A 22,063-nucleotide genomic window follows, 5' to 3' on the forward strand; every position below is an offset into this window, starting at 1 on the left:
GCAGATTACTGTGTTGTTATTTGTCTGGATTTATTTTTATTTATCCTGCTCAGGATTTGTCTTGCTTCCTGAATCTGAAGATTGCTGTTCCTTGTCAATTCAGGAAAATTCATAGTCATTATCTCTTTGAATATTACTTCTTGCCCTTTCTATTCTGTTTTTTGGGAGCATCTGTTAGATATCTTTTTGACCCTCTCATGTCTTTTAATCTCTCCTTTTCATAGTTTCTATCTTTTATCCCTCTGTAACCTTTTAGATAATTTCCTCGTATTAGTTCACATATTCTTTCTTCAAATTTGTCTAATCATCTGTCTATACCATTGATTTTTTTTGTTTTAATGACTCTCCTCGTTTAGAGAAAGCACTTTATAGTTCTTTTAAAAATCTGCCTGAAATACATGAATAGACAGTTTACACAAAAATATTTTTTCAGTGGCTCTTGGTTAGGTGCAGTGACTCATGCCTGTAATCCTAGCACTTTGGGAGGCCAACACAGGTAGATTACAAGGTCAGGAGATCGAGACCATCCTGGCTAACATGGTGAAACCCCATCTCTACTAAAAATATAAAAACTAACTGGGTGTGGTGGTGCGTGCCTGTAATCCCAACTACTCAGAAGGCTGAGGCAGGAGAATCGCTTGAACCAGGGAGTTGGAGGTTGCAGTGAGCCAAGATCCGGCCACTGCACTCCAGCCTGGCGACAGAGCAAGAATCCATCTCAAAAAAAAAAAAAAAGAAAAAAGGCTCTCATACATATGAAAAAATATCAAACTCACTTATAATTAAATAACTACAAAGTAAAGCCACACTGAAATACCATTTTTCACCTATCAGGGTGGCAAAATTATATAAAATATGACAACATACTCTGTTGGTGAAACTATAGATAAAATTAGTATGTCCCTTCTGCAGGAAAATTTGAAAATATCTAATAAAACTACATCTGTACTTATCTTTTGCCTTAACAGTACCATTTCTAGGACTCTACCCTTCATATACACCTCCTATAATACAAAAGTATATATGCACTTTAAAAAAACTACCTGGCCGGGCGCGGTGGCTCAAGCCTGTAATCCCAGCACTTTGGGAGGCCGAGGCGGGTGGATCACGAGGTCAAGAGATCGAGACCATCCTGGTCAACATGGTGAAACCCCGTCTCTACTAAAAATACAAAAAATTAGCTGGGCATGGTGGCGCATGCCTGTAATCCCAGCTACTCAGGAGGCTGAGGCAGGAGAATTGCCTGAACCCAGGAGGCGGAGGTTGCAGTGAGCCGAGATCGCGCCATTGCACTCCAGCCTGGGTAACAAGAGTGAAACTCCGTCTCAAAAAAAAAAAAAAAAAAAAAAAACTACCTGAACTTAAAAAAATTCTTTTCTCAGATTTGTGAGTCCTTTTACAACTTCAGTCATTTTAAAAATATTTATTTTATAATTTATCTCTCTCTGATGATTCTATTTATTTTTAGATCTGCTAACTCCTCTTGATGTATTGTTTCTTTTTGAGTTTTGTAATTTTGAAGTATGAGCTCATCTTTAGCAGGGTTTATGTGTGGAAATTTTTTTAAACTCTTGGTAGAGGTTCTGGGTTAGTTTTTTCCAAAACTGCAGGGATAATATGAGCCTGGATCCTTCCATATTTTATGTTAATTTGTCATCTTGGGAGCTCCCAAACCACCCAACAAATATGTTTGAACCTCAGACTATAATGCAGATAGGAGGAGAGGTCTTTAATTAAATCTTTTTTCTTTCTTTCTTTTTTTTTTTTTTTTTTTTTGTGCGACAGGATCTCACTCTGGAGTGCAGTGGCATGATCATAGCTCACTGCAGCCTCAAACTCCTGGGCTCAAGCAATCCTCCCACCTCAATCTTCCAAAGCAGCGGGATTACAGATATGAGCCACCGTGCCCGTTCTTTAATTAAATTATTGACATGAACTTTTTTTGTCTGACTCAACACTCAGGGCCAACCAAATGGGTTTCCTTATTGTCTGCCATTACCAGCTGCTCTGGGTAGCTGCAGCATCAGTTTCTGCACAGACTCTGGTTTTAGTTTGATCTTCACTGATGGTCCCTGTAAATTTCCCTTTTCTTCTTTCAAGCTTATTTGTTTATTTAATAAGATATATTTTCTGTTTCATCGGGAATTTCCAGATATTTGTGGCATGTAGGATTTTCAGGTTCTTAGTCCAACATTAGTCAGGAATGAAAACCAATTACCTGTTCTATTAATATTCACAATGAATTTAAATATTGGGTTCATTCATAGTGATGGTATTTTTACTCCTGTAGACACAAGTAAGATCAGAGCCTAGCAATATGCAGTTTTCCTTGATGAAGACAGATGACCGAACCTCTGCTGCTGAAAGCATGGTAAGAATTCTAGTCAAATCCATGCCCAAATCATTTGGGTAATTTTGTGGAGTATATAATTTCCTTTTCTTGGATGACTCAAATAGTGATGAATAAATTATGTCCATTGACTGTATTTTAAACCATGATAGAGCTACGTCTTTTAGTCCTAAAAGTTGTTATTGCTATTGACTACGTGGCATTACAGCAAATGAGGACAGCTTTCTGTTACAGTTGGTATTGCTCTTTTCATTCTTGCAGTAGCAAAAACAGTAGGGGTACTTTGCAGAAGTACTGATTTGTATATTATTTTTTATATTTTTACTCAAGATTTGGTTAGCAGAACTCTTGAAGTTGTAGCTTTTGGTTAATACTTAGAGGAATTTTTCCTGACACATCTTAACATTCTGAAATCCAGATGATTTTAGCAATCAATATGAATATATTTAATGAAGTAGTAGCTGTTTATTTCCTAAAAACCGATTATTAAATTGATAGTGACTTACAATTGAGAGCATCTTCTAATCAAGGAATTATATCACTAATGAGCCCAAATAAGTAATATACTCTTTTTTCTCCCCAACATAATTACATCCTCCACTGGGAATTATGTTTAAGAATTTACTTCCATGAGTAGCAGAGAGACAGTAGTTTAGCGAACACTAACCTGCAGGTGATGGAACCAGTGATGATATAAAAAACCAAGCTGAGGGCTGGGCACGGTGGCTCACGCCTGTAATCCCTGCACTTTGGGAAGCAGGTGGGCCAAAAGGTCGGGAGTTCGAGACCAGTCTGGCCAGCATGGTGAAACCCTGTCTGTACTAAAAATAGAAAAAAATCAGCTGGGCATGGTGATGCGTGCCTGCAGTCCCAGCTACTCAGGAGACTGAGGCAGGAGAATCGCTTGAACCCAGGAGGCAGAGGTTGCAGAGAGCCGAGATTGCGCCACTGTACTCCAGCCTGGGCAACAGAGCAAGACTCCATCTCAAAAAAAAAAAAAAAAAACTGAGCTGAATTATCCACTAGAGTGTGCACCTGTAATCTCAGATGGCTGAAAAGCAGAACAGAATGAAGAGTCTTTATAATCTAAACATGAATTCATTTGTAGTGGAACTGTCAGACTTAAAATTGTATTGTGCAGTACTCTAGTGAAGGGTATAGAAAGTTTAAAAGGTCACTCCCCAAAGGAATTTTAGTATATTTGAAAGGGTATATTGAAGATGTGTAAAACCAAGGATGCTTACCAGATTATGTATTAGTAAGTACATTGTTTTAGTCAGCCATATTATCATACTAGTTATAGCATTTAGCATATCTAAGTTGGGCTTATTATTGTTTTCACAAATTGGGTTCAGCTGTTGGATTTGCTTATTGGTCTTTTCATGAAAACGTAACTCATTTCACGATCTCCTAATCTTTTTGGCAGATAAGTGTGGTGCTTGGCAAGAAAGCTTTGTTTCTTTTTAATCTGAATGAACCAGATAATCCAGTTGATCTTGAATTTCAGCAGGATTTTGGCAACATTGTCTGCTATAATTGGTATGTCTGCTCTAACTGGTATATACAAAAAGCTCATTACAGAAGGACATCTATAGGTTTTTCCTTACTAATTGTATTCAGTTTTTGTCTGTAACATTCAATTATATACATAACATTTTCTGAATCATGGTCTGTGATTTAGTATGCAGAACTACCTAGCATACTATCTGACACGTAATAGGCCTTTAATAAATTATATTCTATAATTCCTTAATTTTAAGGTACTTGCTAATTTACCGTGTTGCACTGATAGTCAGTCTCCTTGTTTACAATGTTGTTGCCTTTGTTGCTCTAGGTATGGTGATGGCCACATCATGATTGGTTTTTCACGTGGACATTTTGTGGTTATTTCTACTCATACTGGAGAGATTGGTCAAGAGTTATTTCAGGCTCATAACCATAAAGATAATCTAACCAGCATTGCAGTATCACAGACTCTTAACAAAGTTGCTACGTGTGGAGATAACTGGTAAGTTATTTTCACATATTTCTAGGAAAGTTTATATCAGGCATCCCCAAACTTTTTACACAGGGGGCCAGTTCACTGTCCCTCAGACTGTTGGAGGGCTGCCACATACTGTGTTCCTCTCACTGACCACCAATGAAAGAGGTCCCCCTTCCTGAAGTGTGGCGGGGGGGCCGGATAAATGGCCTCAGGGGGCCGCATGTGGCCCGCGGGCCGTAGTTTGGGGATGCCTGGTTTATATAGTGAATACTCAAATGAATCAGCCAAACTTTGATAGCTAATATGAATCTGCCAATCATGATAACAATTTAAAATGTCTAAGACTACTTTACTCCTGCTTTTAATATTCAGGGCAAAAATACAAAACAAAGTATAGTTGAAAATCAATCTTTAAAATAGGCAGTTCTGGGTAAATGGAGGAAGCATACTCCGCTCCATGTCTCCCACTGAATACAGCTATCAAACCTGGACAGAAAGTATGGAGCAGCTATTTAAGGACCCTGAAAAGTAAATAGTAGCAGGCAGATTGGAAAAGAAGACAGCATTTGAAGTGCCAACTAACCAGCAGTGAGTCTCCCATTTGTCCTCTGCTCTCTCACAGCCAGGACTCAAGGAAGTCAGCAACCTAGAAGTAGGCACCAGAGCACAGAGAGAGCTTTAAGGAAGCTCTCTAATTCTGGCTTAAGTTCCAGGAAAGAGAACTTACAATGCTAAAAGGCAGTTGGGGAAATCCTCTGGTTTTCTTTTTCTTTTTTTATTTTTTGTTATCTAATGCTCCAGCCACCAAGTGGTCTCCCCATGGCAGTGACAGCAAGAACAGTGGCACCAAGGACCCACAGGCACCTAAAACTCTAATGGAAGATAACCTCTCCAGTTAGAGGCTGTGGTTTCAAGAAAATAGGGCAAACCCCTATTGCCTATTTTTCTCTCTGTCCTCCCTTGGTCACAGATACTCGTACAGTTGTGGGAATTATGTGGTAGAATAGAGTAACTAGAGATCAAGCATTAATAGAGGATGAAAATGAGGAGCCCTAGGGAACTAGAAAGTACCAGGTTGATCACAGAGAGGAAGGAACTCAGGAAAGCAACCCTATAAAGATATTTATGAACTCCTGGGTTCAGCCTTAAGCTCATATATATAGACTTATCCTAAACGTATAACAAAGACCCTGTGAACCGAACTAAGACATAGATCATAGCCAAGATCTTGTACTAGCCACTGAGTGGACCATAGAGGGACATATCTGAGTACTACTGCAAAGGCATTGCAAATGGTACTGACATTGAAACCATAAACCACAGAAGGCTCCTTGAAATTTGTGGCCTGAACCCAGCCAGGTTGATGGCCTGCTGAAACAAAAATATTAACCTTCTCCATGGGATTTAGATTAGACACAGTTTTATAATTTCACAATGTCCAGAATATAAGCCCAAATTACTTGACATATGAAGAATTAGGAAAATGTTAACCCACTTTGGAAATAAGAATAAAAACACCAGTGCCAAGATGATGCGGATAGCAGATATAGAAAAGCTCCAAGAAGTAAGGGCTAATACTCTTGAAACAAATGGAAAGCTAGAAAGTCTCAGAAAAGAAATAGAACCAATAAAGAAGAGCCAAATGGAAATTTTAGAACTATAAAATGCAATAAATCAATGGACTTAATAGCAAATGGAGATAATAAAGAGTCAGTGAACTTGAAGAGAGATCATTAGAAAATATCCAGTCTGAACATGGAAGAAAAACATTTTTAAAATTTATTTGTCCCAGAAACCTGTTAGACAATAACAAAAGGTCTAGTATTTATGTCTTCAGAAACCCAAAAATAATGGCTGGAAACTTTATGGCAAAAGACATAAACCTGCACATTGTAGAAGCTCAGCAAGTTTATCAAAAGGATAAACCAGAAGAAATGTGGGGCTATTTACATCATAATCAAACTATTGAAAAACAAAGACAAAGAAAAAATCTTGAAAGCAGCCAGAGAGCACCGTTTTGAATGACAGTGGATTTTCTTACCATAAAGCACTGAGGCTAGAAGGAGAAATAAAAGCATTGCCAACTGAAATTCTTTATCCAGTTAAAATGTATGTCAGTAATGAAAGTAAAATAAAAGCATTCTTCGAGGAAGGAAAATGAAGAGACTGTCTTGCTCTCTAAAAGAATTGCTGAAGGAAGTTCTTTAGATAGAAGAGATCTGAGAACAGAAGGAAATTTGGGACACTAAGAATGAAGGAAGAGCAACAGAAATGGTAAATATCTAGGTAAATAGACTTTTTTTCTTTTGATATCTTTAATGCATATGTGATGGTTTAAAAGAAAAATTATATTGTTCAGTAGGGTGTTTAATGCATGAAAATGCAATATATTAGACAACCATACTATAAAAGGGAGAGAGGTTAAAAGGTTTTGTATGCAGTAAGACTTCTGCATTCCACTTGAAATGGTAAAATACTGATTCTAAGTAGACTATGAAAAATTAAATATGTATATTATCTAGAGCAACCTCTAAGAAAACTATTTAAAGATATATACAAAAGCACAATAAATAAATTAAAATGGAATACTGAAAAATGTTCAGATCTAAACAAAGTAAAAAAAAAGAAACAGGAATAAAAGAGGGAACAGATAGAAAGCAAATAATAAAGCAGTAGACTTCAATTCAAACATGTCAATACATTAAACGTAAGTAACAAACCTATTAGACATAGATTATTAGAGTGTTTGTTTGTTTGTTTGTTTTTGAGATGAAGTCTCATTCTGTTGCTCAGGTTGCAGTGCAGTGGCATGATCTCAGCTCACTGCAACCTCCACCTCCCAAGTTCAAGTGATTCTCCTACCTCAGCCTCCCAAGTAGCTGGGATTACAGGTGTGCACCACCATGCCTGTCTAATTTTTGTATTTTTAGTAGAGATGGGTTTTACCATGCTGGCCAGACTGGTTTCAAACTTCTGACCTCAAGTGATCCATCTGCCTTGGCCTCCCAAAGTGCTGGGCTTACAGGCTTGAGCCACTGCACCCAGCCTAGAATTGATTTTTAATGACCCTATAATATGCTGTTTGTAAGAAATTCACTTCAGGCCAGGTACGGTGGCTCACACCTGTCATAATCCCAGCACTTTAGGAGGTCGAGGCAGGCAGATCACAAGGTCAGGAGTTCAAGACCAGACTGGCCAACATGGTGAAACCCCATCTCAACTAAAAATACAAAAATTAGCTGGGCATGGTGGCAGGCATCTATAATCCCAGCTACTCAGGAGGCTGAGGCAGGAGAATTGCTTGAACCCGGGAGGCAGAGATTGCAATAAGCCAAGACCAGGCCATTGCACTCCAGCCTGGGCAACAGTGTGAGAACTCCATCTCAAAAAAATAAATAAATAAAAGAAATTCACTTCAAATATAATGATGTAACTACTTAAAAGGATGGGGAAAGACCATCCTAGAATAAATGCTAGACCAACCTAGAATAAATGCTAATCAGAAGATAGCGAATCTAGCTATCATTTACATTGATATGTTTGAACTTGCATAGCATTTAACTTGTATTAGGTATTGTAAGTAATCTAAAGATTGCTTAAAGTATATGGGAGGATGTGTATAGCTTATATGCAGATACAATGTCATTTATATAATGGACTTGAGCACCTGTGGATTTTTGGTATCCACAGAGGGATCCTGGAACCCAATCTTCTTGAGATACTGAGGGATATCTGTAAGGTATGGAACCAACTAGTCAGAATATCAACAAGGATATAAAAGACTTGGTCAACACTATAAACCAACTAAACCTAATAGAACACTGCACCCAGCAGCAATGAAATGCACATTTTTTTCAAGTGCCTGTGGAGCATTCACCACTATAGACTACCTTAGCTTATAAAACAAACCTCAACAAATTTAAGTTGAATCGTATAAAATATGTTCTCTGACCATAATGGAATCAAACTCGAAGCCAGTAACAGCAGGAAAATCTCCAAACACTTGGAAATTAAACAACGTATTTCTAAGTAATTCATGGGTCTTGGAGCCTCAAAGCAATAAAAAAAAAATACATAGAACTGAATGCAAATGAAAATATAACATATCAAAATATGTGGGAAGCAGCTAAAGCAGCACTAGAGAAAACTTATAGCACTAAATATTTACATTAGGAGAAAAAAGGGCCTCAAATCAATCCTGTAAGTTTCTACCTCAAGAAACTGAAAAAAGGAGCAAAATAAACATAAAGCAAAAGGAAGAAAATAATAAAAAGAAAATTGTGAAATGAAAAATAAGAAAATAAAATCAATTAAACAAGAAGCTGGTTCTTTGAAGAAAATAAAATTGATAAGCCTCGAACGAGCCTGACAACAATGAAAAGAGAATAGACGCAAATCACCGAGAGTGAAAAAGGAGTATCTCTACAGATCTGAAAGCCATTATGAGAATAATAAAGGAATACTATGAACAATTTTACATTCAAAATTGGACAACGTAGAAGAAATTGGACAATTCTTTGAAAACCACAAACTACTAAAACTCAACCCAAGTGAAACAGATCATCTGGAATAGTCCTATAACTACAATGAAATGGAATTAGTTATTTAAATGCTCCCAAAAAATAAATCTCCAGGTCTGTATGGTTTCATTGAAGAATTATACCAAACACTTGAGAAAGGATAAATACCAATTTTTTAAAAAATCTCTTCCAGAGAAGAGTAGAGAACACTTCAACTTATTTTATAAGGCTGGTATTACCTTTATACCAAGACCAAACAAAGACAGTATATTAAAAAAGAAAAATATAGGTCAATATCTCTCATAAACTTGAGCACAAAAATTCTCATCAAAATTTAGCAAAAATTATACTTCATAACCAAGTGTAATTTATTTCAGATATTGAGCATTTCAAATGGCTCAATATTTAAAAATCAGTGTAATCCAGGTCAGATACAGTGGCACATGCCTGTAATCCCAACACTTTGGGAGGCTGAGCCAGGAGGATCACCTGAGTTTAGGAGTTTGAGACCAGCCTGGGCAATATTGCGAGACCCCATCTCTAAAACAAAAGAGGCAGGCATGGTGGCATGTGCCTGTATTCCTTGCTACTCAGGAAGCTGTGGTGGGAGGATTGCTCAGCCCAGGAGTTTGAGGTTGCAGTGAGCTGCAGTTGCACCACTGCATCCTATTCTGAGCGATAGATGAAGACCCTGTCTCAGAAAGAAAACAAAAAAAGATGTAATCACTATATCAGAAGCTAAAAAAACAAACCATATAATCACATCAATTGACACAGAAAAAGCATTGCACAAAGTCCAGCACAACTTCATGATAAAAACTCTCAGCAAGTTAGGAATAGCAGGTAATTACCACTGTTTGATAAAGAACAAATATAGGCCAGGCACAGTGGCTCACACCTGTAATACCAGCATTTTGGGAGGCCAAGGCAGGAGAACCACTGAGCCCAAGAGTTCAAGACCAGCCTGGGCAACATGGCAAGACCCCATCTCTTTACCTGTAGTCCCAGCAACTTGGGAGGCCGAGGTCAGGGGGATCATTTGAGCTTGAGAGGTTGAGGATGCAGTGAGCTGTGATCGTGCCACTCACTCCAGCCTGGGCAACAGGGTGACATCCTGTCTCAAAAAAAAAAAAAAAAACCTACAAAAAGCCTACAGCTAACATCATGCTTAATGGTGACAGACAGAATGCTTGTCCCTTAAGATTAGGAATGAGACAAGGATACCTGCTCTTATGACTCTTATTCAACTTAGCAGTAGAAGTTCTAGCCACTGCAATAGGCAGGAAAAAGAAATACACAACTCAGAAAGGAGAAGGAAAACTATCTCTATTTGCAGATGTCATGATCATTTATGTAGAAAATCCCAAGATTTTCTATGTAAGAGTCCTTGGGATTTTCTCCATAATTTTCTATAATATTCCTTGGGATCTCAACAAAGTGAAGATGTCAGTTCCTCCAAGTTGATCTGTTGTTTAACGAAATTTATATCAAAATCTCAGCGTGGTTTTTTGTAGGCATAAACATGCTTTATTCTAAGATAGATAGCTAGATAGTCAGCATAGATCCTAAAATAGCCAACAGCAATCTTAAAAAGGAACAATAAAATGGGAGAAATCATTTTTCCCAATATAGAAACTTGTATAGCTACAGTCATCAAGACTGTGTATCATTGGCAAAGGAAAAGACGTATCAGTCAACGGAACAAAATAGAGAAGACAGAAGTAAACCCACACAAATATGCACAGTTGGTTTTTGACAAAGGTGAAAAATAATTCAATAAAAGCAAGATACCCTTTTCAACAAATGGTACTAGAGCAATTAAGACAAAAAAAAAAAAAAAGCTTCACACCTTAATTAAAAATTAAGCAGAAAAAAAAAAATAGAACAATTAGGCAAAAAAAAAAAAAAAAAAAAAAAAAAACCACACACACCTTAATAAAAAATTCACTCATGAACTTAAATATAAAATTTAAAACATAGGAGGATATCTTTTAGATCTAGGGTTAGGCAAAGAGTACTTAGACTTGAAACCAAAAGAACAATCTATAGAAGGAAAAATTGATACAGTCGATTTCATCAAAATTTAAAACTTTTTCTTTGTGAAATACTCTGTTAAAGAGGATGAAAAGATGGCCAGACACAGTGTCTCACATCTGTAATCCCAGCACTTTGGGAGGCTGAGGCAGGCACATCACCTGAGGTCAGGAGTTTGAGGCCAGCCTGGCCAACATGGTGAAACCCTGTCTCTGAAAATAAATAAGCAAATAAATAAGATCAAAAGATAAGGTACAAAATGAGAAAATATTTGTAAACCACATATCCAACAAAGGACTAGTATCTAGAATATGTAAAAGACTCTCAAGACCCAACAGTATATCATATGCTTAACATCTGTGTATGTTATCAACCCAACCTGATGCTATTGTTGTTTAAATGTCAATTATCTATTTACATATCAATTTATCTATTTATGCAACACAAAAATAATAAATTTATCCATACAGTTACCATTAAACAAAAACCCAAAAGTAAAAAAAGCAAACAGCCCTATTAGAAAATAGGCAAAAGACATGGTTTTCACCAAATAATACCAAATACATGAAAAGATGTTCAACATGATAAACCATTAGGGAAATGCAAATTAAAACCACAATTACCTATTACTACCCATCTGTTAGAATGGCTAAAATGAAAAATAATGATAATACCAAATGTGGGTAAGAATGAGGAGACACTGGATTACTCATACATTGCTGGTGGGAATGCATCATGGTACAGCTACTCTGGAAAACAGTTTGGCAGTTCCTTAAAAAACTAAACATGCAGTTACCATATGATCCAGCAGTTACACTTCTGGCCATTTAGTCCAGAGAAATTAGCACCCACATTCAGATAAAATCTTGTATGTGAATGTTTATAGCAACTTTATTTGTAATAACCAAAAATTGGAAACAATCCAGATGTCCTTCAGTGGGTGAATGGGTTCATCCGTGCCATAGAACACTACTCAGCAATAAAAAGGAACAATCTATTGATATACCCAGCAACTTGAATTTCCAAAGGATTGCACTGAATGGAAAAAAAAAAAAATCTCAACAGATTGCATACTATATTATTTCATTTATATAATGTTCTTGAAATGATAGAATTATAGAAACAAAGAACAGATTAGTGATTGCCAGAGGTTAGAGATGGAGCTGGAGTCAGAAGGAAGGAGGTGAGTGTTTATAAAAAAGCAACATAAGAGATCTTTGTGGTCATGAAACTATCTGTATCCTGGCTGTGGTTGTGAATCTCATGAATCTCGTGTGAGAAAGTTACTAAACGCACACACCAAGTACAGGTAAACCCAGGGACATCAGAATAAGATTTGTGGTTTGTATCAATGTCAGTATCCTAATTGTGATATTATACTATGGTTTTTCAAGATGTTACTATTGGGAGAAAGGGGGACATGGAATCTCTATATTGCCTCTTACAACCACGTGTGAATCTAAAATTATCTTAAAAGTTCAGTGAAAATAATGGGGGAAAAAAATGTAAGAGGAAAACACTAGAAGGGAAGAGAAGGGAGAAAAGGAGATTAGAAGCAAAGAAATGTTGCAACTATTAGGTTCCAACATTATGCCACACAACTTTGATTTGCATCCACTTATTCTTATTAGGCCCACATTTTTCAGAGCTTTCAACTTGATCCTTCTGATCCAAATGTAATGCTCTCTAGACTATAATTCACTTCCTTTTGTATGAAAGAACTCTGGTCAGGAGAGAAGGGGAACACATTGTAAAGAAAAACCTGTATCATCTTACAATAATTAATACTACTCAGGAGAATATTTTTATACTCAAATTTCTTCAGGACAATTTTAAGCTCCTTATTTCTGAAGCTATAGATCAGAGATTAAACCAGGTACAACCCTTCCCCTGCATCTCTTCACACAGCAAATAAACAAACAACAACAAAACCCAGAAAAATTTAAAGATAAAATATAATGAAGTACAGAAATTCTAATGTTTTCTTACCTTAAACCAGTAGATCATTCTGTACATCACATTTTGGAGACCAGTGACCTATTCCATGGTTTACAATTTTTTGTGGACGAAAACAGTTTTATATAAAGATCATATATATTCTTTAAACATACATTTTTGTTTTTCAGCATTAAAATCCAAGACTTGGTTGACTTAAAAGACATGTATGCTATACTCAGCCTGGATGAAGAAAATAAAGGTATTGCTTTTTCTGAAGTAGATTGACATTTTATTCCAGTTACAGAGAGTAAGGCTGTGTTTGTTATTGTGTGATTTGCATTCCTTTTAGGAGGAATAAATTTTAACACTCTTCACTAGAGTTTCCTAAAATAGTCTCATTATTTTAGTAATTATGTTGTCATTCTGCTTGGCTAGAAAGATATGTCTTCTTTGATCCAGAGATTTATAGTGAATTCTATCCTAATTCTAATGTAAAGTATAAATTCTTACATACAGTCATGCCCCACATAATGATGTTTCAGTCAACAGTGGTCCACATGCATGGTCCATATTTACCTCCCTTTCTCCCTTCCTCCCTTCCTTTCTTTCTTTTGATAGAGTCTTGTTTTGTTGCTCAGGCTTACAATATTATATCTAAACATTGTCTATGTTTAGATATATTTCAGTGTGCAAATACTTACCACTATGTTACAATTGCCTACAGTATTCAGTACAGTACGTGCCATACAAGCTTATAGCCTAGGAGCAAGAGGCTACCATACAGCCTCGGTATGTAGTACTTCATTTTGTCTAGGTTTATGTAACTACACTCTGTGATGTTCACACAACAGTCACCTAATGACAGATTTGTTAGAACATATCCCTGTTGTTAAGTGACATGTAACTGTACTTTCCCTTTGAGCCACAGTGAATGAGCCAATGCTCATATTCTTATGTCAATCCATGGCAAATTTCCTACTCTAAATAAAAATACTTAAACTAGTAGGGAAAATATTTGAAAATTTTTATGCCTATGGTAGTTTAAATGAAAATACTTGTTTGCTGCCTACAACTGTATATTGTTTATGAATAACCATTTATGTTGTCGATTATTTCAGGATTGGGTACCTTGTCCTGGACAGATGATGGCCAGTTGCTAGCACTCTCTACCCAAAGGGGATCACTTCATGTTTTCCTGACCAAGCTTCCTATACTGGGGGATGCCTGCAGCACAAGGATTGCGTACCTCACCTCCCTTCTTGAAGTCACCGTAGCCAACCCTGTTGAAGGAGTATGAAAATGGTGTTATTTTTCTTTTATTAATAAAATTAAAATAAGTTTAGAAATTAAAATAAGTTGATTTATTACGATTTTCTATATTTTAGGAGCTACCAATCACAGTTTCTGTTGATGTGGAACCCAACTTTGTAGCAGTAGGTCTTTATCATCTGGCTGTAGGCATGAATAATCGAGCTTGGTTTTATGTCCTTGGAGAGAACGGCAAGTCTAAATCTAGTTGTTTATTCTTATCTAGCATATAATTTCTGTTCTTATTTGGGAAGTACTGGAAGTTTAAGACCAAGTCTTTCACTCTTTTTTATTCACATATCTCATTCTTAGCATAAATGGTTTTGTAAGTCTTCTAAAAATTTGCATTATTTTTAGAAAGCTTCTATTCTTTACCTTTGCAGTGAAGGCAGCATAGCATAGTGGGTAGAGTATGAGTGTCAGAATTAGGGAGGCCCTGGATTTAATTTCCCCTTCCGCCTCTGTTAGCTAAGTGACTATAGACACATCCTTTACACTACTCATCTGGAAAATGAGGATACTTCTACTTTTAATGGATCATGAGGAAGAGTAAATGAAATAAAATGTGTGATCTCACTTGGCACAGTGACTTTTTTAAGCACTCCTAAACCTAGTGGGTATTTAATAAATGTTCTGTCTCCCCTTTTATTCTTTGAATGATAGCTATTAGCATGTGAGGGAAACTTTGTTTGATTTTTTCTTCCCCTGCCTCCTCCCCATCACCCTTCCCCAATTCTAGGTCATATAACCCTCAGGAATAGAACAAACTTGAAAATTAACCTGTTAAACAGGAAACACTATTAAGTTTCTTGCCACTTAAGGTTTAATTGTTTTGCATGTGATTTTATTTTCTATTACTTTGTTTCATGTAAACCACATGGAACATCTGAAGGCAAATTTCTATGGCAACTAAGATTAAAATGAAATTTAATCTTTAATATTCAATTTAATTGTTAATCATGTAAGATTAAAATGAAATTTTAAGTTCAGAATATTTTTGCAAAAGCACTCATTTGCAAGTGTGTATGAGATAGTTTTACCAATATTTTAATGTGTCGTTTTTAAAAAATTGCTACAGCTGTGAAAAAATTGAAAGATATGGAGTATTTGGGGACAGTAGCCAGTATTTGCCTTCATTCTGACTACGCTGCTGCACTTTCTGAAGGCAAAGTCCAGTTACATTTGGTAAGTATAATTTTGACATCCTGGAGACCTGCTGAGTGAAGTTATGATGAACAGCCTCATGTCTGATTATCATGAATATTGATCAGGAAGCAAGGATATACAGACTAACTAGAAAGCCAGGTATGAGTAAGGAATTAACAAAACCCTTCCCCTTCTATATGAGAAGTTCAGTTGACTTTCTAACCCTGTTCCCCAAAAACCTGATAAATATCAACAGTGCTACTCACAACATCATAGCCTTTTAGTAAATAATAATAATAATAATAATAATAATAATAATAATAATAATTACCCTGTTGGTAAATTGCAGCTAGAAGGAACTATAAGTGAACTATAAGAACGTGATAGGTTCTGCAGTATTAAAAAAAAAGAAAAAAAAAATGGGAATGCCATACCTTTGGGCTTCCTGGAAGATGCTGACTCATATTTGAGCATTTTGCATGTGGGGGTCTTTGAAATCATGCCTGCTGAGTTGTTCAAGAGATGTTGGCACCTGTGAAGAGGGGGCTTCTAAATCGGCATCTCTCACATCTGTTTCATGGCTCTTTACATCTGGGAAGACAAAGAGATTAGCAGTTAGATAGCTGCAGAGCCTGCAGTCAAGACCATTCACACTGAGAGGGACATCTGTGCTACCTTGCTGGCAAGCCATGGTTCCTGTCTGATAGCTCTCTGACAAAACTGACCTCTGGTAGTCTTGGGAGTCTGAATGTTCAGTTGAACTTGAAATAACGCCACCCCTAAATGTTGTATAACAGTTTTACTCAAATAAATCTGTGAGCCATTATTATTCTTTACGTTTTAGATAGAAAGTGAAATCTTGGATGCTCAAGAAGAACGTGAGACTCGGCTTTTCCCAGCAGTGGATGATAAGTGCCGTATCTTATGCCATGCTTTAACTAGTGATTTCCTCATCTATGGTACAGACGTATGTATTGCCTTCTTTATTAGAGAACATTGGGAATTTCTAATTCTTACTTTGTGATCTCAGTCATTTCCTTTCCCTACCATTGTTTTTTCTATATTGAATCCAATGCAGTTAATGAAGTTATCTGCGATTAATGATATACATTCATGTGTCTCTTAGCAATGGGGATACATTCTGAGAAATGTGTCATTGGGCAATTTCGTCATTGCGTGGATGTCATAGAGTGTGCTTACAGGAACCTAGATGGCGCAGCCTACTATACACCTAGGCTGTGTGGTAGAGCCTATTGCCCCTAAGCTATAAACCAGTACAGCAGCATGTGACTATGCTGAATACTATAGACAACTGTATCACGATGGTATCTAAACAGTAAAAAGGTGCAGTAAACATATGATGTAAAAATCTTTAAAATGGCATGCCTGGCCTGGGTGCAGTGGCTCATGCCTGTAATCCTAGCACTTTGGGAGGCCAAGGCGGATGAATCATCTGAGGTTGGGAGTTCGATACCAGCCTGACCAACATGGTGAAAGCCTGTTTCTACTAAAAATACAAAAATTAGCTGGGCTTGGTGGTGCATGCCTGTGATCTCAGCTACTCAGGAGCCTGAGGCAGGAGAATCCCTTGAACCCGGGTGGCAGAGGCTGCAGTGAGCCAAGATCGTGCCATTAAATTCCAGCGTGGGTGACAGAGTGAGACTCCGTCTCAAAAAAATTAAAAATGCCACTCCTATAGGGCACTTACAAGACAGGAGCTTGCAGAACTGGAAATGGCTCTGGGTGAGTGAGTGGTGAGTGAATGCGAAGGGCTACAGCATTACTGTAACTACTATAGATTTTATCAACACTGTGCACTTAGGGACACTAAATTTATGTAAAAAGTTTTTCTTCAACAATAAATTAACCTTAGCTCACTATAACTTTTTTACTTTAGAAGCTTTTAAATTTTTGTGCTCACTTCGGCAGCACATATACTAGAAGCTTTTAAATTTTTAAAAACTTTTTGACCTTTTTGTAGTAACACCTTAAAACACAAATACATGATACAGTTACTCAAAATATTTTCTTAAATTTTTTTTATATCCTAGTCTATACGTTTTTCTCTGTTTTTCACTTTTTTTAACTTTTAAACTTTTTATAAAAACTAAGACACAAACGCACACATTAGCACAGTCCTACATAGGATTGAGATTCATCAGTTTCGCTGTCTCCCACATCCGCCTCTTGTCCCACTGAAAGGTCTTCATCGGGAATAACATGCGTGGAGTTGTCATCTCCTATGATAACAATGCCTCCTTCTGGATACCTCCTGAAGGACCTGGCTGAGGCTGTTTTACAGTTAACTTTTTTAAATAAATAGATCTGCACTCTAAAATAATAATAAAAAGTATAGTATAATAAATACATAAACAAGCCTGGTGCGGTAGCTCACTCCTATAATCCCAGCACTTTGAGAGGCCGAGGCAGGTGGATCACCTGAGGTCTGGAGTTCGAGACCAGCCTGCCAACATGGTGAAACCCCATCTCTACTTAAAATACAAAAAATTAGCCAGGCGTAATGGCAGGTGCCTGTAATCCCAGCTACCTGGGAGTCTGAGGCAGGAGAATCACTTGAACCCAGGGGGCAGAGGTTGCAGTGAACTGAGATTGTGCCATTGCACCTCAGCCTGGGCAACAAGAGTGAAACTCCATCTCAAAAAATAAAAATACATACATACATGCATGCATACATACATGCATGCATACATATATACACCAGTAACAGTCATTTATTATCATTATCAAGTATTATGTACTATACATAATTATATGCACTATACTTTTATATAACTGGCAGCACACGAGGTTTGTTTACACCAGCATCACTACAAACTTGTGAGTAATGCCTTATGCTTTGACATAATGACATCCACGACGTCACTAGGCAATAGGAATTTTTCAGCTCCATACTAATCTTATGAGACCACCATCACATACACAGTCCACCGCCGACCAAAACATTATGTGGTGAATGACTGTACGTATGTATATAGAACACGTAGATGGCATGATTTGTTAATATCAGTGCTTTTGTGATTTTAAGCAATTCTGATGGCCTAGTGAAAAGCTCAGCCTTTGGAGCCTGGCAAATCCAGCCTCAAACACCAGTTCTATTACTTGCTAGCTGGTACTTAACTCCTCCAACCCTCATTTTCCTTAACTGGGCGCTTTAAGGATTTAATTTGGTGATGAACATAGACAATTCAGCTTCAGATCTCTAATGCCTGCCTTTAGTAGGCATTCAGCAAATATTAAAATTAATTGAATATTGAGAATCAGACTTCAATTTATTGGTCCTTTGAACCCTAGGTACCCTGTATCTCCAAATATTACATTAGCCACATGCGCATAAAACAGTGATAGCATCTTATATTTGTAAACAGTTTTCATAGATTTTTCAAAGCATATCATACATGTTACCTTGTTCAGTCTGTAAAAGAATTAAGTAAAGTTGGTAGAAAAGGCATTATTTTCTACTTTAACAAAATAGTGGCTGGGCACAGTGGCTCAATCCTATAATCCCAGCATTTTGGGAGGCCGGGGTGGGTGGATTGGTTGAGCTCAGGAGTTCAAGACCAGCCTGGGCAACATGGCAAGACCTCATCTCTAATAAAAATACCAAAAAAAACTGGGTGTGGGGGTACGTGCCTGTGGTCCCAGCTACACAGGAGGCTGAAGACCCCATCTGAAAAAAAAAAAAAAAAAAAAAAAAAAAACAGGAAAAGTTATTTACTATTTTAAAAGTTTCCACTTTCTCACGTGAAATTATCATTATTATTTTTTAGAGACAGGGTCTCACTCAGTCGCCCAGGCTGGAGTGCAGTGGCACAGTCATAGCTCACTACAATCTCAGCCTCCTGGGCTCAAGCAGTCCTCCTTACTCATCCTTCTGAGTCGCTAGGACTACAGTTGCATGCCATCCCGCCCTGCTAATTTTTAGTTTTTACATTTATTTTTCTTTTTTCTTTTCTTTGTTTTTAGAGGCAGACCACCTTGAAACATTTTTTATATTTTCTTTTTATTTATTTATTTTAGAAACCTGCTATTTATTTATTTATTTATTTTGAGTAAAGACTTGGTCTCTGTTGCTCAGGCTGGCCTTGAACTCCCAGCCTCAAATGATCCTCCTACCTTGGCCTCCTTTTTAAAGAATGCTAGTTGCCATATGAGAGACCTTTTAAAATTTAAGTTTCACCTAAACTAGTAAGTCTTTGAGATAATATACATCAGTAGGGTAGATCTCATATATCAGGGAATTTGGTGATATGGAAAAATATGGAACAGGAAATTTGTATTACACTAACAGTTTATAGAGCCCTGATCTCACTTATTTTATCTCATTATCTATAAAATAAACAGGGAAATTTTCAGGAGGAAGATACTGAAGATGGAGAGGTTAGCAAGTCTGTACCAAAGATGGAACTTAAACTAAGATTTCTTGATAAAAAAATATACTCTTGGGCCGGGCGCGGTGGCTCAAGCCTGTAATCCCAGCACTTTGGGAGGCCAAGGCGGGTAGATCACGAGGTTGAGAGATCGAGACCATCCTGGTCAACATGGTGAAACCCCGTCTCTACTAAAAATACAAAAAATTAGCTGGGCATGGTGGCGCGTGCCTGTAATCCCAGCTACTCAGGAGGCTGAGGCAGGAGAATTGCCTGAACCCAGGAGGCGGAGGTTGCGGTGAGCCGAGATCGCGCCATTGCACTCCAGCCTGGGTAACAAGAGCAAAACTCCATCTCAAAAAAAAAAAAAAAAAAAAAAATCTACTCTTTCCACTATGCCACAGTGCTGTTGAAATAAGTGTTGTAGTCTGCTCATAAAGCAGCAACTATTCCAGTTTCATTGAATGATTCAGAAAATATCATGTGTTTTGGTAGCTTTATTGAAATATAGTTGATATACAAAAAATGCACTATTGAAGTTCACAATTTGGACAGGCACAGTGGCTCATGCCTGTAACACCAGCACTTTGGGAGGCCAAGGCAGACTACTTGAGTTTGAGGCCAGCCTGGGCAACATGGTAAAATCCTGTCTGTACTAAAAATACAAAAATTAGCTGAGCGTGGTGGCACATGCCTGTAGTTCCAGCTACTTGGGAGGCTGAGGCAGGAGAATTGCTTGAACCCGGGAGGCAGAGGTTGCAGTGAGCCAAGATCATGCGACTACATACAGCCTGGGTGACAGAGCAAGACTCTGTCTCCAAAAAAACAAATAAATTAAAATTTAAAAGTGTACAATTTGATAGGTTTTGACATATGTATACACCCATGAAGCACCATCACTTCAGTTAAAATAGTGAACATGGCCTAGCGCAGTGGCTCAAGCCTGTAATCCCAGCACTTTGGGAGGCCGAGGTGGGTGGATCACTTGAGGTTAGGAGTTCAAGACCAGCCTGACCAACATGGTAAAACCCTGTCTCTGTTAAAAATACAAAAATTAGCTAGGCATGGTGGCACATGTCTGTAATCCCAGCTACTCAGTAGGCTGAGGCAGAAGAATCACTTTAAGCCAGGAGGTGGAGTTCATAGTGAGCTGAGATGGTGCCATTGCACTCCAGTCTGGGTGACAAGAGCAAAACTCCTTCTCAAAAAAAAAAAAAAGAAAGAAAGAAATAGTGCACATACCCCTCACCCCCAAAAGTTTCCACATGCTCCTTTATGATTCCTTCCTCTCATCTCTCCCCACCCCATGCTTTTTCTGTCACTATAAATGTAATACATGTTTGTATATTCTAGAGTTTTATATAAATGGAAAAAAGTATGTACTCCTTTTTGTCTTTTATTCAACATTTTTTGAGATGCATTATGCTGTTGTGTGTGTCAGTAATTCATTTCTTTTTATTGCTGAGTAGTGATCGTCTATAGTATGCATATATCACAATTTGCTTGTCCAAGAAGTTGTAAGTGAACATTTGAGTTATGTCCAGTTTGTGATATTTACAAAAAAAGCCCTTAACATTCATGTTTAAGTCTTTGTATGGACCTATGTTTTGTTTCCTTCTGGATAAATGCCTAGAAGTGGAATGGCTGTACATATGGCATTTGTATCTTTAACTTTTTGAGAAACTGGCAAACTGTTCTCTAAATTGATTGTTCCATTTTACATTCCCATCAACAGTGTATGAGTGTTCCAGTTCCTCTATATCCTCACCAAGACGTGTCATGATCAGTCTTTTTCATTTTAGCCACTCTAATAGATATGTAGTGCTATCATTGTTATTTTAATTTGCATTCCTAGTGAACTAATGATGTGGCATTTAACATATGTTTATTTGCTTTCTTTGGTGAAGTGTTATCTTTGGTGAAGTGTCTGTTCAAATTTTTTGACCAATTTTTGATTGAGTTGTTTTATTATTGATTTATGAAAGTTCTTTATATATATTTGGATTCAACTCCTTTATCAGATGTATGCTTTGCAAATATTTTCTTCCAGAGTAGTTTGTATTTTTATTCTTTTAACAGTGTCTTTCAAAGAGAAGATATTCTTTAAATGTTTACAAAGTCCAGTTTATCAATTTATGTTTTCATGGATCATGCATTTGGTGTCATATCTAAGAAATCTTTGTCTAACCCAAAGTCACAAAATTTTTTTCTATGCTTTCTTCTAGAAATTTTATAGTTTTATGTTTTACATTTAGGTCCATGATACTTTGAGTTAAATTTTGTTTATGCCATGAGGTATAGATCAGTTTTTGTAAATGATATCCAGTTGTTGCAGCACCATTTGTTGAAAAGATTATCCTTCTCTATCTTGGCCTGAATAGAAGTCCAGAATGTC

At 37.1% G+C, this 22,063-nt stretch overlaps 1 protein-coding gene across 4 annotated transcripts in view; it reads left to right on the forward strand.

Annotated features, from left to right (window-relative positions):
- Nucleotides 1–22,063, forward strand: part of WDR19 (WD repeat domain 19) — a 111,528-nt gene that overhangs the window by 19,536 nt on the left and 69,929 nt on the right. For all 4 annotated transcript variants that reach the window (XM_074396023.1, XM_074396021.1, XM_039468118.2 and 1 more), the window contains exons 7-14: nt 2,291–2,371; nt 3,777–3,889; nt 4,185–4,358; nt 13,015–13,085; nt 13,945–14,117; nt 14,212–14,326; nt 15,213–15,319; nt 16,125–16,247. In XM_074396023.1, coding sequence (XP_074252124.1) covers nt 2,291–2,371; nt 3,777–3,889; nt 4,185–4,358; nt 13,015–13,085; nt 13,945–14,117; nt 14,212–14,326; nt 15,213–15,319; nt 16,125–16,247 — 957 coding nt within the window. The remainder of the gene's footprint in view (nt 1–2,290; nt 2,372–3,776; nt 3,890–4,184; nt 4,359–13,014; nt 13,086–13,944; nt 14,118–14,211; nt 14,327–15,212; nt 15,320–16,124; nt 16,248–22,063) is intronic.

The sequence above is a fragment of the Saimiri boliviensis genome, chromosome 3 (genome assembly GCF_048565385.1).
Source record: "Saimiri boliviensis isolate mSaiBol1 chromosome 3, mSaiBol1.pri, whole genome shotgun sequence".
Taxonomy (NCBI): Eukaryota; Metazoa; Chordata; class Mammalia; order Primates; family Cebidae; genus Saimiri; species Saimiri boliviensis.